Source organism: Oncorhynchus masou, unplaced genomic scaffold (genome assembly GCF_036934945.1).
Source record: "Oncorhynchus masou masou isolate Uvic2021 unplaced genomic scaffold, UVic_Omas_1.1 unplaced_scaffold_2158, whole genome shotgun sequence".
In the NCBI taxonomy this organism is placed as follows: Eukaryota; Metazoa; Chordata; class Actinopteri; order Salmoniformes; family Salmonidae; genus Oncorhynchus; species Oncorhynchus masou.
In genome coordinates, this window is record NW_027008635.1 from 51,424 (window position 1) to 69,987 (window position 18,564).

The following is an 18,564-nucleotide window of genomic DNA, read 5'->3' on the forward strand; positions in this document are numbered from 1 at the left end:
TCATATAAATTAAAAATCAGGTCGCTAGGTGTAGGCAAGGCCATAACCCAATAGGTAAACTGGGATATGACTAAAGAGTTAATCAGGGTAAACTGGGATATGACTAAAGAGTTAATCAGGGTCAACTGGGATATGACTAAAGAGTTCATCAGGGTAAACTGGGATGTGACTAAAGAGTTAATCAGGGTAAACTGGGATATGACTAAAGAGTTAATCAGGGTCAACTGGGATATGACTAAAGAGTTCATCAGGGTAAACTGGGATGTGCCTAAAGAGTTAATCAGGGTAAACTGGGATATGACTAAAGAGTTAATCAGGGTAAACTGGGTTATGACTAAAGAGTTAATCAGGGTAAACTGGGATATGACTAAAGAGTTAATCAGGGTAAACTGGGATATGACTAAAGAGTTAATCAGGGTAAACTGGGATGTGACTAAAGAGTTAATCAGGGTAAACTGGGATGTGACTAAAGAGTTCATCGGGGTAAACTGGGATATGACTAAAGAGTTAATCAGGGTAAACTGGGATATGGCTAAAGAGTTAATCAGGGTAAACTGGGATATGACTAAAGAGTTAATCAGGGTAAACTGGGATATGACTAAAGAGTTAATCAGGGTAAACTGGGATATGACTAAAGAGTTAATCAGGGTACACTGGGATATGACTAAAGAGTTAATCAGGGTGATTTTTACACAAACATACAGTTATTTTCCTTTTCATGGTAGTAAGATCTTATCTATTTTTGCTAACTTTTTATGAAATGTATTGGAGTGAGATCATTTATTTGTTATGGGTTTGTATATGGAGTCTGTCCACATCCCCCGACCATTTTATTGGTAAACTACACGGCATGTAAAAGCTGAAGTGTTTAGTGATCCAGTACACTGATCATCATTTGGTTGTAATCCAGAGGTTAGAACAGTGATCGAGATCCTCTATGAGGCCGTGGAGAGACTAATTGTGGATTTTAAAGAAAACATGAATCAGAGTACAATGACACCTTAGTTTTTAAACCCTGGATTTCTAATCCCTTAATATTATTGTTGGATCTGATTTTAACAGCTAACATTTCGATGGCGATAATAAATAGATATGCAGATAGTGGACAACCTTGTTTTACTCCTCTAGACTGTTTAAAACGTTGATAAGTAGCCATTATTTAATATGTTATGCCTGTTGGTTGCTACACTTAACTTCAACCCATTTTCTAAGAGATTCACGAAAATGTTTATATTCCAGGCATTTATATATAAACTCCAGTCGTACTTTATCAAAAGCCTTTTCAAAATCAGCTATGAATACCGGGCCTGGTTTCCCAGATTTTTCATAGTATTCTATTGTTTCTAGTACTTGTCTTATATTATCTCTAAATGTATCGTCCATGTATAAAACCTGTCTGATTAGGATGAATAATGTCTGACAATACCTTTTGAATTCTATGCATTATGCATGTCGCTACTACCACTGGTGTGCCATCCAGGCCTGGAGTTTAGTGTACTACCACTGGTGTGCCATCCAGGCCTGGAGTTTAGTATACTACCACTGGTGTGCCATCCAGGCCTGGAGTTTAGTATACTACCACTGGTGTGCCATCCAGGCCTGGAGTTTAGTATACTACCACTGGTGTGCCATCCAGGCCTGGAGTTTGGTGTATTACCACTGGTGTGCCATCCAGGCCTGGAGTTTAGTGTACTACCACTGGTGTGCCATCCAGGCCTGGAGTTTAGTATACTACCACTGGTGTGCCATCCAGGCCTGGAGTTTAGTATACTACCACTGGTGTGCCATCCAGGCCTGGAGTTTAGTATACTACCACTGGTGTGCCATCCAGGCCTGGAGTTTAGTGTACTACCACTGGTGTGCCATCCAGGCCTGGAGTTTAGTGTACTACCACTGGTGTGCCATCCAGGCCTGGAGTTTAGTGTACTACCACTGGTGTGCCATCCAGGCCTGGAGTTTAGTATACTACCACTGGTGTGCCATCCAGGCCTGGAGTTTAGTGTACTACCACTGGTGTGCCATCCAGGCCTGGAGTTTAGTACTACCACTGGTGTGCCACCCAGGCCTGGTGTGTGCCAGGCCTGGAGTTTAGTATACCACTGGTGTGCCATCCAGGCCTGGAGTTTAGTGTACTACCACTGGTGTGCCATCCAGGCCTGGAGTTTAGTGTACTACCACTGGTGTGCCATCCAGGCCTGGAGTTTAGTATACTACCACTGGTGTGCCATCCAGGCCTGGAGTTTAGTATACTACCACTGGTGTGCCATCCAGGCCTGGAGTTTAGTATACTACCACTGGTGTGCCATCCAGGCCTGGAGTTTAGTATACTACCACTGGTGTGCCATCCAGGCCTGGAGTTTAGTGTACTACCACTGGTGTGCCATCCAGGCCTGGAGTTTAGTGTACTACCACTGGTGTGCCACCCAGGCCTGGAGTTTAGTATACTACCACTGGTGTGCCACCCAGGCCTGGAGTTTAGTATACTACCACTGGTGTGCCATCCAGGCCTGGAGTTTAGTATACTACCACTGGTGTGCCATCCAGGCCTGGAGTTTAGTGTACTACCACTGGTGTGCCACCCAGGCCTGGAGTTTAGTATACTACCACTGGTGTGCCATCCAGGCCTGGAGTTTAGTGTACTACCACTGGTGTGCCATCCAGGCCTGGAGTTTAGTGTACTACCACTGGTGTGCCATCCAGGCCTGGAGTTTAGTATACTACCACTGGTGTGCCATCCAGGCCTGGAGTTTAGTATACTACCACTGGTGTGCCATCCAGGCCTGGAGTTTAGTGTACTACCACTGGTGTGCTATCCAGGCCTGGAGTTTAGTATACTACCACTGGTGTGCCATCCAGGCCTGGAGTTTAGTATACTACCACTGGTGTGCCATCCAGGCCTGGAGTTTAGTGTACTACCACTGGTGTGCCATCCAGGCCTGGAGTTTAGTATACTACCACTGGTGTGCCATCCAGGCCTGGAGTTTAGTATACTACCACTGGTGTGCCATCCAGGCCTGGAGTTTAGTATACTACCACTGGTGTGCCATCCAGGCCTGGAGTTTAGTATACTACCACTGGTGTGCCATCCAGGCCTGGAGTTTAGTGTACTACCACTGGTGTGCCATCCAGGCCTGGAGTTTAGTGTACTACCACTGGTGTGCCATCCAGGCTTGGAGATTAGTATACTACCACTGGTGTGCCATCCAGGCCTGGAGTTTAGTGTACTACCACTGGTGTGCCATCCAGGCCTGGAGTTTAGTATACTACCACTGGTGTGCCATCCAGGCCTGGAGTTTAGTGTACTACCACTGGTGTGCCATCCAGGCCTGGAGTTTAGTGTACTACCACTGGTGTGCCATCCAGGCCTGGAGTTTAGTATACTACCACTGGTGTGCCATCCAGGCCTGGAGTTTAGTGTACTACCACTGGTGTGCCATCCAGGCCTGGAGTTTAGTATACTACCACTGGTGTGCCATCCAGGCCTGGAGTTTAGTATACTACCACTGGTGTGCCATCCAGGCCTGGAGTTTAGTGTACTAACACTGGTGTGCCATCCAGGCCTGGAGTTTAGTGTACTACCACTGGTGTGTCATCCAGGCCTGGAGTTTAGTATACTACCACTGGTGTGCCATCCAGGCCTGGAGTTTAGTGTACTAACACTGGTGTGCCATCCAGGCCTGGAGTTTAGTATACTACCACTGGTGTGCCATCCAGGCCTGGAGTTTAGTATACTACCACTGGTGTGCCATCCAGGCCTGGAGTTTAGTATACTACCACTGGTGTGCCATCCAGGCCTGGAGTTTCCCCAGACTTAAAGGCTTTAATTGCATATGGAAGTTCCTCCTCTGTAATTAGGCCTTCACATGAGTCTTTCTGTACATTTCTATTAATAGAAACAAAATCCTTGCTTAAAGTCCTTTGCTTCGTCTTTCAAAATTGTTTGGTGAATTATGCGTGACTCCATTTGCAAAAAGTTTTAGTAAATTATTTTTGGTAGCATTTCTATGCTGAAGATTAGAAAAACCATTTGTGCATTTCTCCCATATTCCATCCAGTTCACTTTATTGGATCGTTCTTGAATAAGTTCCTCCATTTCTTGTTGTTTTTCCTCTTTTTTTTACTTATTCTGTGCCTTTATGGGACAGTTTTTATTGCTATCTAACTGTTCTGTTAGTCTTTCCATTTTTCCTTTTAATATGAGCTCTTCTGACCTAAATAGTTGTTTTCTAGATGAGTACTGAATTGCATGGCCTCTGAAGGCACATTTAAAAGTGTCCCATACAATAAGGGGATTATAAATTATTCTGTCCAGGTTAAAAACAAGCTGTCATCCAGTAGGCTTTAATGACATTTCCAATATCCTCGCCTTTGCGAAAATTCTGTAAGAGTAATGTACAGACCAATTATTCAATGCTGTTTGTTTGTGAATGTAGGACAGACTGACTAATTGTATTCCCAATATCAGGCTGGTAATTTTGGGCTGCATGAGCTTGTGTTCCCATCAGCTAGGCATTAGTTTGCATGTTTTGAGTTTAGGGGTGTGTCACAATATATATATCAATTGAACTACTTTGGCAGTGAAATATTTTTACACAACCATCAAATTCATAACTGGAAACTATTCGGTGATAGGAAAAAAAAAACACATGCTTGTGTTTTGTCCTAACTCGGGTCGGGTATCTCAAAACTGTCCAGGCCTAGTATAATGTGTCCCCTTGTTCCTAGTATAATATAATGTGTCCCCTTGTTCCTAGTATAATATAATGTGTCCCCTTGTTCCTAGTATAATATAATGTGTCACCTTGTTCCTAGTATAATATAATGTGTCCCCTTGTTCCTAGTATAATATAGTCCCCTTGTTCCTAGTATAATATAATGTGTCCCCTTGTTCCTAATATAATGTTCCCCTTGTTCCTAGTATAATATAATGTGTCACCTTGTTCCTAGTATAATATGTGTCCCCTTGTTCCTAGTATAATATAATAATATAATGTGTCACCTTGTTCCTAGTATAATATAATGTGTCCCCTTGTTCCTAGTATAATATAATGTGTCCCCTTGTTCCTAGTACCTTGTTCCTAATATAATGTGTCCCCTTGTTCCTAGTATAATATGTGTCCCCTTGTTCCTAGTATAATATAATGTGTCACCTTGTTCCTAATGTGTATAATATAATGTGTCCCCTTGTTCCTAGTATAATATAATGTGTCACCTTGTTCCTAGTATAATATAATGTGTTCCTAGTATAATATAACCTTGTTCCTAGTATAATATAATGTGTCACCTTGTTCCTAGTATAATATAATGTGTCCCTTGTTCCTAGTATAATGTAATGTGTCCCCTTGTTCCTAGTATAATATAATGTGTCACCTTGTTCCTAGTATAATATAATGTGTCCCCTTGTTCCTAGTATAATATAATGTGTCATGTGTCCCCTTGTTCCTTGTTCCTAGTATAATATAATGTCCACCTTGTCCCCTTGTTCCTAGTATAATATAATGTGTCACCTTGTTCCTAGTATAATATAATGTGTCACCTTGTTCCTAATATAATGTGTCCCCTTGTTCCTTATGTGTCCCCTTGTTCCTAGTATAATATAATGTGTCCCCTTGTTCCTAGTATAATATATATGTGTCCCCTTGTTCCTAGTATAATATAATGTGTCCCCTTGTTCCTAGTATAATATAATGTGTCCCCTTGTTCCTAGTATAATATAATGTGTCCCCTTGTTCCTAGTATAATATAATGTGTCCCCTTGTTCCTAGTATAATATAATGTGTCCCCTTGTTCCTAGTATAATATAATGTGTCCCCTTGTTCCTAATATAATAATGTGTCCCCTTGTATATAATATAATGTGTCCCTTGTTCCTAGTATAATATAATGAGTCCCCTTGTTCCTAGTATAATATAATGTGTCACCTTGTTCCTAGTATAATGTGTCACCTTGTTCCTAGTATAATATAATGTGTCCCCTTGTTCCTAGTATAATATAATGTGTCCTTGTTCCTAATATAAATGTGTCCCCTTGTTCCTAGTATAATATAATGTGTCACCTTGTTCCTAATATAGTCACCTTGTTCCTAATATAATGTGTCCCCTTGTTCCTAGTATAATATAATGTGTCCCCCTTGTTCCTAGTATAATATGTCCCCTTGTTCCTAGTATAATATAATGTGTCACCTTGTTCCTAGTATAATATAATGTCCCCTTGTTCCCCCTTGTTCCTAATATAATGTGTCCCCTTGTTCCTAGTATAATATAATGTGTCCCCTTGTTCCTAATATAATGTGTCCCCTTGTTCCTAAGTATAATATAATGTGTCCCCTTGTTCCTAGTATAATATAATGTGTCCCCTTGTTCCTAATATAATGTGTCCCCTTGTTCCTAGTATAATATAATGTGTCACCTTGTTCCTAGTATAATATAATGTGTCCCCTTGTTCCTAGTATAATGTGTCCCCTTGTTCCTAGTATAATATAATGTGTCCCCTTGTTCCTAGTATAATATAATGTGTCACCTAGTATAATATAATGTGTCACCTTGTTCCTAGTATAATATAATGTCCCCTTGTTCCACCTTGTTCCTAGTATAATATAATGTGTCCCCTTGTTCCTAGTATAATATAATGTGTCACCTTGTTCCTAGTATAATATAATGTGTCCCCTTGTTCCTAGTATAATATAATGTGTCCCCTTGTTCCTAGTATAATATAATGTGTCACCTTGTTCCTCAAGTATAATATAATGTCACCTTGTTCTAGTATAATATAATGTGTCCCTTGTTCCTAGTATAATATAAATATAATGTGTCACCTTGTTCCTAGTATAATATAATGTGTCCCCTTGTTCCTAGTATAATATAATGTGTCCCCTTGTTCCTAGTATAATATAATGTGTCCCCTTGTTCCTAGTATAATATAATGTGTCCCCTTGTTCCTAGTATAATATAATGTGTCACCTTGTTCCTAGTATAATATAATGTGTCCCCTTGTTCCCTTGTTCCTAGTATAATATAATGTGTCCCCTTGTTCCTAATATAATGTGTCCCCTTGTTCCTAATATAATGTGTACCTTGTATAATATAATGTGTCACCTTGTTCCTAGTATAATATAATGTGTCCCCTTGTTCTAGTATAATAATGTGTCCCTTGTTCCTAGTATAATATTGTGTCACCTTGTTCCTAGTATAATAATTGTCACCTTGTTCCTAGTATAATATAATGTGTCACCTTGTTCCTAATATAATGTGTCCCCTTGTTCCTAGTATATATAATGTGTCACCTTGTTCCTAATATAATGTGTCCCCTTGTTCCTAATATAATGTGTCCCCTTGTTCCTAGTATAATATAATGTGTCCCCTTGTTCCTAGTATAATATAATGTGTCCCCTTGTTCCTAGTATAATATAATGTGTCACCTTGTTCCTAGTATAATATAATGTGTCCCCTTGTTCCTAGTATAATATAATGTGTCCCCTTGTTCCTAGTATAATATAATGTGTCACCTTGTTCCTAGTATAATGTGTCACCTTGTTCCTAGTATAATATAATGTGTCCCCTTGTTCCTAGTATAATATAATGTGTCACCTTGTTCCTAGTATAATATAATGTGTCCCCTTGTTCCTAGTATAATATAATGTGTCCCTTGTTCCCCCTTGTTCCTAGTATAATATAAATGTATAATATAATGTTCCCTTGTTCCTAGTATAATATAATGTGTCCCCTTGTTCCTAGTATAATATAATGTGTCCCCTTGTTCCTAGTATAATATAATGTGTCACCTTGTTCCTAGTATAATATAATGTGTCCCCTTGTTCCTAGTATAATATAATGTGTCACCTTGTTCCTAGTATAATATAATGTGTTCTAATATAATGTGTCCCTTGTTCCTAGTATAATAATATAATGTGTCCCCTTGTTCCTAGTATAATATAATGTGTCCCCTTGTTCCTAGTATAATATAATGTGTCACCTTGTTCCTAGTATAATGTGTCACCTTGTTCCTAGTATAATATAATGTGTCCCCTTGTTCCTAGTATAATATAATGTGTCACCTTGTTCCTAGTATAATATAATAATATAATGTGTCACCTTGTTCCTAGTATAATATAATGTGTCACCTTGTTCCTAGTATAATATAATGTGTCCCCTTGTTCCTAGTATAATATAATGTGTCACCTTGTTCCTAGTATAATATAATGTGTCCCCTTGTTCCTAGTATAATATAATGTGTCCCCTTGTTCCTAGTATAATATAGTATAATATAATGTGTCCCCTTGTTCCTAGTATATATAATTGTCACCTTGTTCCTAATATAATGTGTCACCTTGTTCCTAGTATATATAATTGTCACCTTGTTCCTAGTATATTTGTCACCTTGTTCCTAATATAATGTGTCCCCTTGTTCCTAGTATATATTTGTCACCTTGTTCCTAATATAATGTGTCCCCTTGTTCCTAGTATAATGTGTCCCCTTGTTCCTAGTATAATATAATGTGTCCCCTTGTTCCTAGTATAATATAATGTGTCCCCTTGTTCCTAGTATAATGTGTCACCTTGTTCCTAGTATAATATAATGTGTCCCCTTGTTCCTAGTATAATATAATGTGTCACCTTGTTCCTAGTATAATATAATGTGTCCCCTTGTATAATGTGTCCCCTTGTTCCTAGTATAATATAATGTGTCCCCTTGTTCCTAGTATAATATAATGTGTCCCCTTGTTCCTAGTATAATATAATGTGTCACCTTGTTCCTAGTATAATATAATGTGTCCCCTTGTTCCTAGTATAATATAATGTGTCCCCTTGTTCCTAGTATAACCTTGTTCCTATAATGTGTCCCCTAGTATAATAATGTGTCACCTTGTTCCTAGTAATATTTGTCACCTTGTTCCTAATATAATGTGTACTAGTATAATATTTGTCACCTTGTTCCTAATATAATGTGTCACCTTGTATATTTGTCACCTTGTTCCTAATATAATTGTCCCCTTGTAGATCCATCATGAGGCAGAAGTTAATATAATGTGACAGTCCACAGATGGCTCTGGTAGGAGAGCCAGTAGAGACCCAAACCTCTCTCCATGGGGCTGGCTGAAACACACTGCAGGGTCTGGAGAGCTGGGGGAGCCCACATACTCACCCCACTTCAGGCCCTTGATCCAGGACAAGGGACTCTGGGAAAGAAAGAAAGAGAGACAGAAAGAGAAAGAGAGACAGAAAGAGATAAAGAGAGAGATATCAAGAGTCCCCTTGAGAGCCAGGGAGAGATAATTTCAGATAATAAAAGTCACCTTGTAGTCCACAAGTGTTTGAAAGAGTGTCCCCTTGTTCCTAATAAAATTAAATGTGTCCCCTTGTTCCTAGTATAATGTGTCCCCTTGTTCCTAAAAGGAGATGTGTCCCCTTGTTAACTCTAACCAAAGATGTGTCCCCTTGTTCCTAACCAAGACTACCTGTGTCCCCTACACTCTAAAAGACTAAGAAATCTAACCACTAGTATACTACCTGTGTCCCCTACACACTATAACCAAGACTACCTGTTCCTAGTAACTCTAACCAAGTATACTACCTGACTAGTAAACTAGGCTACCTGACACTCTAACCACTAGACCTGCCACCTCCTAACTCTAAAAGAAAGACTCTAACCACTAGGCTACCTGCTGACCCTACACTCCTAACCACTAGCTACCTGCCCCCCTAACTCTAACCAAGCTAAACTCTAACCAAGACCTGCTGAAAGACCAAGAAAGAGAGAAACCAAAGACTCTAACCACTAGGCTAGAAACTCTAAAAGAGAGAAACTCTAACCACTAGGACCGATTATTCAACAGCACTAACCATAGCCCACCCAGATTAACCATATCATTTCACTTCAATTAAATCGTCATGTAGTCCACTTAGCAACCAAGGTGTTTCTAGGGAGACCCGACACTCTACACTTACCTGCCATATATTATCCACTAGACTACCTGCCTCCCCTACACTCTAACCACTAGGCTACCTGCTGACCCTACGCTCTAACCACTAGGCTACCTGCTGACCCTACACTCTAACCACTAGGCTACCTGCTACCTGCCCCCTACACTCTAACCACTAGGCTTCCTGCTGCCCCTAACTCTAACCACTAACCACTAGGCTACCTGCTACCGCCCCTACACTCTAACCACTAGGCTACCTGCCGCCCAACACTCTAACCACTAGGCTACCTGCCGCCCTACACTCTAACCACTAGGCTACCTGCCGCCCCTACACTCTAACCACTAGGCTACCTGCTGACCCTACACTCTAACCACTAGGCTACCTGCCGCCCCCTACACTCTAACCACTAGGCTACCTGCCGCCCCTACACTCTAACCACTAGGCTACCTGCCGCCCTACGCTCTAACCACTAGGCTACCTGCCGCCCAACGCTCTAACCACTAGGCTACCTGCCGCCCCCCTACACTCTAACCACTAGGCTACCTGCCGACCCTACACTCTAACCACTAGGCTACCTGCCGACCCTACACTCTAACCACTAGGTTACCTGCTGACCCTACACTCTAACCACTAGGTTACCTGCTGACCCTACACTCTAACCACTAGGCTACCTGCCGCCCCAACGCTCTAACCACTAGGCTTCCTGCTGCCCCAACACTCTAACCACTAGGCTTCCTGCCGTCCCTACACTCTAACCACTAGGCTCTAACCACTAGGCTACCCTACCCCACCACGCTCTAACCACTAGGCTTCCTGCCGCCCCTACACTCTAACCACTAGGCTACCTGCTGTCCCCTACCTCTAACCCAACCCACCCCTCTAACCACTAGGCTGCCTGCCGTCCCTACACTCTAACCCCACCAACCTCCCCCTCTAACCACTAGGCTACCTGCCGCCCCTACCCTCTAACCCACTAGGCTACCTAACCACTAGGCTACCTGCTCCCCTCTAACCACTAGGCTACCTACCGCTACCTGCCCCCTCTAACCCCTCTAACCACTAGGCTACCTGCCGCCCTACCCTAACCACCCCTCTAACCACTAGGCTACCTGCTGACCCTACACTCTAACCACTAGGCCCCTGCCCCCCTCTAACCACTAGGCTACCTGCCGCCCTACCTCTAACCACTAACTACCCTGCAGCTTGAACTAGGCCCTACACTCTAACCACTGAACTTGCTGACCCCTATCGGGTACACTACTGGGCTGACCCTACACTCTAACCACTAAGACCCTACACTCTAAACTGGCAGCTGACCCTACACTCTAACCACTAGGCTACCTGCCTCCCCCTCTCTAACCACTAGGCTACCTCTCACACTCTAACCCATTGGATGACCCTGGTACCCCTCCTACTCTCTAACCACTAGGCTACCTGCTGCACCAGGAGGCTACCTGCCTACACTCTAACCACTAGGCTACCTGCCTTAACTCTACCCTGGGCCACCTGCCTACACTCTAACCAAGGCTACTATATCTTTGACCTGCCACCCCTACACTCTAACCACTAGGCTACCTGTGACCCTCTCTAACCAAGGCTACCCAGCTGCACCACAGCTACCTGGCCCCTCCCCTCTAACCACTAGGCTACCTGCCGCCCCCCATAACTCTGCAGCTTGAACTTTGACCTACCTATGGGAAGATCTCAAAACTATATCTTTCAAAACCCATTGATGACCCTGGTCTCTCTGAAGGCCAGCTGCACCAGGAGGCCGTAACACCTGACCTTTAACCTACCGGGTAAACTATATCTTTGACCTGTTCCCTGGTCTCTCTGAAGGCCAGCTGCACCAGGAGGCCCATGGCAGCAGGAAGCTCTCCCTCCATAATGAGTCTGGGTCCAGCCCTGCTGATGTGGGATGCAGAGAACAGCTGTCTGGGTGTCTGTCCGTACGTCTTGATCATGGTCTCCAAAGCACGCCGCTGCACCGGGTCCTCCACTGACGAAACGTCCATACCGAAATATGTCTACGGACGAGGGGAGAAAAATCAACTTGACAAACTTGTCAAACAGTTCAAATACAAGCTGATGTCTCTTCTTGTCCAAGGTCATGCTCACACACGAAAACGTTTTGCAACGGTAAAACACTTAATTTGTTTTGTTGTCCCAATCCAGGCCCTCTCTGTTCCCTTCCGTTTGGTGGGATATATATGGCCCAGGCATAAACAGCTACTCACAGCAGGGTGGAACACGTTGATGGCATGTACAGCTGCCTTTCCTTTCTGTTTCAACCCAAACACCAGGTCAATCCACTGACAGAGGGTCTGAGAGACCTGGTCTGACTCCAGGGCCTGGCGGTGGATCAGGATGAAGAGACGAGGGTCGTTCCGCGCCCAGGGCGGCAGGTTGACGTGGTTCACACGCTCACTGTTTTGACGCACACCAAAGTCAAAACCTGGAGGAAGACAGAGGACACATTGGAAAGGGAAAAGGAGACTACTGTAAAACATTCCTTACTGTCTACTGTAAAACATTCCTTACTGCTAATATGGGCGTCTACTGTAAAACATTCCTTACTGCTAATATGGGCGTCTACTGTAAAACATTCCTTACTGCTAATATGGGCGTCTACTGTAAAACATTCCTTACTGCTAATATGGGCGTCTACTGTAAAACATTCCTTACTGCTAATATGGGCGTCTACTGTAAAACATTCCTTACTGCTAATATGGCGTCTACTGTAAAACATTCCTTACTGCTAATATGGGCGTCTACTGTAAAACATTCCTTACTGCTAATATGGGCGTCTACTGTAAAACATTCCTTACTGCTAATATGGGCGTCTACTGTAAAACATTCCTTACTGCTAATATGGGCGTCTACTGTAAAACATTCCTTACTGCTAATATGGGTAAAACATTCCTTACTGCTAATATGGCGTCGTAAAACATTCCTTACTGCTAATATGGGCGTCTACCGTAAAACATTCCTTACTGCTAATATGGCGTCTACCGTAAAACATTCCTTACTGCTAATATGGGTGTCTTACTGCTAATATGGCGTCTACCGTAAAACATTCCTTAAAACATTCCTTACTGATAATATGGGCGTCTACTGTAAAACATTCCTTACTGCTAATATGGGCGTCTACTGTAAAACATTCCTTACTGCTAATATGGGCGTCTACTGTAAAACATTCCTTACTGCTAATATGGCGCGTAAAACATTCCTTACTGCTAATACTGTAAAACATTCCTTACTGCTAATATGGGCGTCTACTGTAAAACATTCCTTACTGCTAATATGGGCGTCTACTGTAAAAATTCCTTACTGCTAATATGGGCGTCTACTGCTAATATGGGCGTCTACTGTAAAACATTCCTTACTGCTAATATGGGCGTCTACTGTAAAACATTCCTTACTGCTAATATGAGGCGGCTAATATGGGCGTCTACTGTAAAACATTGCTTACTGCTAATATGCGACCAACCGGCTCGATTTGGTCTTATGTAGCAAAATTAGAATTTGTGTTTTTTACATTAGATAAAAGTAGAGACTGAGCTATAAAATTGTACTTTTTTTTTTTTTTTTTTTTTTTTTTTTTTTTTTAATTTTACTAGGCAAGTCAGTTAAAATTAAGATCAAATTTAAGATCAAATTCTTATTCCTTAGTCCTGTGTGGCTCAGTCGGTTTTAATTTTACTAGCCGCAAGTCAGTTAAGATCAAATTCTTATTTTCAATGACGGCCTAGGAACAGTGGGTTAACTGCCTGTTCGGGGCAGAACAACAGATTTGTACCTTGTCAGCTCGGGGCAGGATTTGACCTTGTCAGCTCGGGGATTTGCAACCTTTCGGTTACTAGTCCAACGCTCTAACCACTAGGCTACCCTGCCGCCCCAAACACTACAGTTGAGGAACAATGGGAAAGTAATTCTGCTTTGACAGTTGATCAACTTGTGGCCTTTGAAATGTTTTGGTTCCAACTGCAGAGCTCTTCTTTGTCTACACCCAGTCAGCATCGTTCACACCCTCTTAAAACTTTAGCTTGTCCTTGTCAATGCCGGCAGAGAACAGCTACAACTTCCTAATCATAGCCTCAATTTTGTACCGCACATTGAACATAGTTGCGGAGTCCTTGTAAATCCTCGATTCACATCATTCATGAGAGAAAAAGATCCTTGGTGCCAACGAGTGTGCATACCCCAGTTTGGGAATACTAAACAACCAAAGATTATGGATGAAATCAAATGGAATTTGTCACATGCGCCGAATACAACCTTAGTGAAATGCTTACTTTACAAACCCTTAACCAACAACGCAGTTCAAGAAATAGTTAAGAAAAGATTTACTAAATAAACAAAAGTGAAAATAAAATAAATAAAAGTTACACAAGAAAATGACATACCAATAACGAGGCAATATACAGAGGGTACTGTTACAGAGGCAATGTCCTGGGGGTAGAGGTTAGACGAGGTCATTTGTAAAGTGCCTGTGCATAGATAATATAAAAAGTGAGTAGCAGCAGTGTAAAAACAACGGGAGGGTGGGGTCAATGTAAATGGTCCGGGTGGCCATTTTGATTCATTGTTCAGCAGTCTTATGGCTTGGGGGAAGAATCTGTTAAGGATCCTTTTGGACCTAACGCTCCGGCATAGCAGAGAGAACAAACTATGACTTGGGTGACTGGAGTCTTTGACCATTTTCAGGGCTTTCCTCTGACACCGCCTAGTATATATCGTACATGGCAGGAGGCTTGGCCCCAGTGATGTACTGGGCCATATGCACTACCCTCTGTAGCGCCTTACGGTTGGATGCCGAGGAGTTGATACCAGGCTGTGATGCAACCGGCCAGGATGCTCTCGATGGTGCAGCTGTAGACATTTTGAGGATCTGGGAACCCATGCCAAATATATTCAATCTCCTGAGGGGAAAAAGTGTTATTGTTCCCTCTTCATGACTGTCGTGGTGTGTTTGGACCATGATACTTCATTGGTGATATGGACACAAAGGAACTTGAAACTCAACCTGCTCCACTTCAGCCCCATCGATGTTAAATGAGGGCCTGTTCGGCCCTCCTTTTCCTATAGTCCACGATCAGCTCCTTTGTCTTGCTCACATTGAGGTTGTTGTCCTGGCACCACACTGCCAGGTCTCTGACCTCCTCCCTATAGGCCGTCTCATAGTTGTCTGTGATCAGGCCTACCACTGTTGTGTCATCAGCAAAGTCAATGATGGTGTTGGAGTCATGCTTGGCCACGCAGTTGTGGGTGAACAGGGAGTACAGGAGGGGACTAAGTACACACCCCTGAGGGCCCCCAGTGTTAAGGATCAGCATGGCAGACGTGTTGTTACCTACCCTTAGCACCTGGGTGCGGCCCGTCTGGAAGTCCAGGATCCAGGTGCAAAGGGAGGTGTTTAGTCCCAGGTTCCTTAGCTTAGTGATGAGCTTTGTGGGCACTATGGTGTTGAATGCTGAGCTGTAGTCAATGAACAGCATTCTCACATAGGTGTTCCTTTTGCCCAGGTGGGAAAAGGCAGTGTGGAGCGTGATTGAGATTGTATCATCTGTGGATCTGTTGGGGCGAATTGGACTGGGTCTAGGGTTTCCGGCATGATGGAGTTGACGTGAGCCATGACCAGCCTTTCAAAGCACTTCATGTCTACCAACGTGAGTGCTACGGGTCGGTAAACATTTCAGCAGGTTACCTTCACATTCTTGGGCACAGGGACTATGGTGGTCTGTTTGAAACATGTAGGTATTAGAGACTCGGTCAGCGAGAGGTTGAAAATGTCAGTTAAGACACTTGCCAGTTGGTATGTTCTGCGTACACGTCCTGGTAATCTGTCTGGCCCCGCGGCTTTGTGAATGTGTACCTGTTTAACCTCTCTTGGGTAGGGGGCAGTATTTACACTTCTGGATGAAAAGTGTGCCCAAAGTAAACTGCCTGCTACTCAGGCCCAGAAGCTAGGATATGAATATAATTGATTGATTTGGATAGAAAGCACTCTGAAGTTTCTACAACTGTTAACATAATGTCTGTGAATATAACAGAACTGATATGGCAGGGGAAACTCAGAGGACAAACTTTCAAGGGGAAAAAGGTCTATTGAGGTCATAGGATTTTCCAATAGGTTTCTATGGGACACCCTTATTATTAGGAGCCTGGTTGCAGCTCCTATGACTTCCACTAGATGTCAACAGTCTTTAGAAATTGTTGGATGTTTTTCCTTCGAGAAATGAAGAAGTAGTGCTATTCATTGTAAGTATCACTCCAGGTGGAGTCTACTGTTTTGATGCGGGTGAACAGGAGCGAGCGCCACATTGTTTTTATTCGGTATTAGAAACAGTTTATTCGGTCTTAAATTTAATTGATTATTTACGATTTAGGGTACCTGAGGTTGGATTCGGCACGTTGTTTGAAATGTTTGGACCAAGTTTACAGGTAACTTATTAGATACTATGTAGGCATGTTGGGCGAGTTAAAACTGGTGTATTTCGGAATCAAACGCGCCAAATAAATGGACATTTTTGGGATATAAAGGACATTATCGAACAAAAAGACAATTTGTGATGTTTCTGGGACATTTTGGAGTGCCAACAGAAGAAGATCTTCAAAGGAATTAATTATATCGCAATTTTTGACTTTTGTGTCGCACCTGCCTGCTGGGGCGCTGTCCTCAGAAAATAGCATGGTGAGCTTTCGCCATAAAGCCTTTTTGAAATCTGACACAGTGGCTGGATTAACAAGTTAAGCTTTATTTTGATGTGTAACACATATTTCCAAGAATGTTAAATATTTGAATTTAGTATTTTGCACTCTGGCCAGGTGGGGACGCTACCTGCCCATAAGTTAAAGGTCTTGCACACATTGGCTACGGACGTGATCACACGGTCATCCAGAACAGCTGGTGCTCTCATGCATGCTTCAGTGTTGCTTGCCACGGCGAGCATAGAAAGGCATTAAGCTCATCTGGTAGGCTCGCGTCACCGGGCAGCTCGTGGCTGAGTTTTTCTTTGTAGTCTTTAATAGTTTGCAACATCCGACGAGCGTCAGAGCCTGTGTAGTATGATTCAATCTTAGTCCTGTATTGACGCTTTGCCTGTTCGATGGAATGTCTGTGGGCATAGCAGGATTTCCTATAAACGTCCAGATTATTGTCCCACTACATGCGGCAGCTTTAGCCTTTAGCTCGGTGCAGATTTTGCCTGTAATCCATGGCTTCTGGTTGGGATATGTACGTACAGTCACTGTGGGAAATACATCGTCAATGCATTTATTGATGAAGCTGGTGACTGGTCTCTCCCCAATGCCATTGGATGAATCCCAGAACAGATTCCAGTTTGTGCTACCAAAACCGTCCTGCAGCGTAGCATCCGCGTCATCTGACCACTTCCGTATTGAGCGAGTCACTGGTACTTCCTGCTTTAGTTTTTGCTGGTAAGCAGGAATCAGGAGGATAGAATTATGGTCAGATTTGACAAATGAAGGGTGAGCTTTATGCGTCTCTGTGTTGAGTAAAGGTGGTCTAGAGAGTTTTTTCCCTCTGGTTCCACATTTAACATGCTGGTAGAAATGAGGTAAAACTGATTTAATTTTCCCTGCATTAAAGTCCCCGGCCACCAGGAGCACCACTTCTGGATGAGCATGTTCTTGTTTGGTTATGACCTTACACAGCTCATTGAGTGGAGTCTTAGCGCCAGCATCGGTTTGTGGTGGTAAATAGACAGCTACGAATAATATAGATGAGAATATAAATAAATATAAATATATCCCATTTAGCAGACGCTTTTGTCCAGCGACTTACAAGTCGGCTGGGGCCACTACTTTTACATATGGGTGGTATCGAACCCACGACGCTTGGCGTTGCAAGCGCCATGCTCTACCGACTGAGCCACACAGGTTAGAACTCCTCTTGGTAGATAGTGTGGTCTACAGCTTATCATGAGGTACTCTACCTCAGGCGAGCAGAACCTCAATACTTCTTTAATATTAGACATTGCGCACCAGCTGTTATTGACAAAGACACACCCCGGCCCCTGACTGACGTAGCTGCTCTGTCCTGAGAAGCCAGCCAGATCTATATTATCTGTGTCGTCGTTAAGCCACGTCTCGGTGAAACATAAGATATTACAGATTTGAATGCCCAGTTGGTAGAATAGTCTTAATTGTAGATCGTACAGTTTGTTTTCCAATGATTCCAACTACCTACTCGCCGGCAAATTCTTACAAGACACCCCGCCCTCCCCTTTTCTCTGTATTTTCTTCACGTTGATGACAGGGATTTGGGCCTTGTCTCGACAAAGGAGTACATCTTTCAAGGTCAGACTCATTAAAGAAAAATCTTTGTCCAGTTCGACGTGAGTAATCTCTGTTCTGATGTCCAGTAGCTCTTTTTGGTCATAAGAGATGGTAGCAGCAACATTATGTACAGAAAGTAAAGAAATTACAAAAAATGTGGGGGAAAAACAACAAAATAGCTAGGACCTCGTAAATGGCAGCCATCCCCTCCGGCACCATTATCATATCGTCTTTCCCTCTCAGTTGACGAGGAACTCTGAGAGGTAATATAACTCTGGTAGGCACTCTGTGTTACAGAGGTCTGTGTGTGTGGTCTATTCTCCTACCCTCTCTGTTGACGAGGA

General features: G+C 42.8%; 1 protein-coding gene across 1 annotated transcript in view; it reads right to left on the reverse strand.

Annotated features, from left to right (window-relative positions):
- LOC135533019 (lysosomal-trafficking regulator-like) overlaps positions 1-18,564 on the reverse strand; it is a gene marked incomplete at its 5' end in the record, with an annotated part of 31,275 nt that overhangs the window by 1,585 nt on the left and 11,126 nt on the right. The window contains 3 exons of the mRNA XM_064960419.1: positions 9,030-9,174; positions 11,716-11,946; positions 12,157-12,374. Coding sequence (XP_064816491.1) covers positions 9,030-9,174; positions 11,716-11,946; positions 12,157-12,374 — 594 coding nt within the window. The remainder of the gene's footprint in view (positions 1-9,029; positions 9,175-11,715; positions 11,947-12,156; positions 12,375-18,564) is intronic.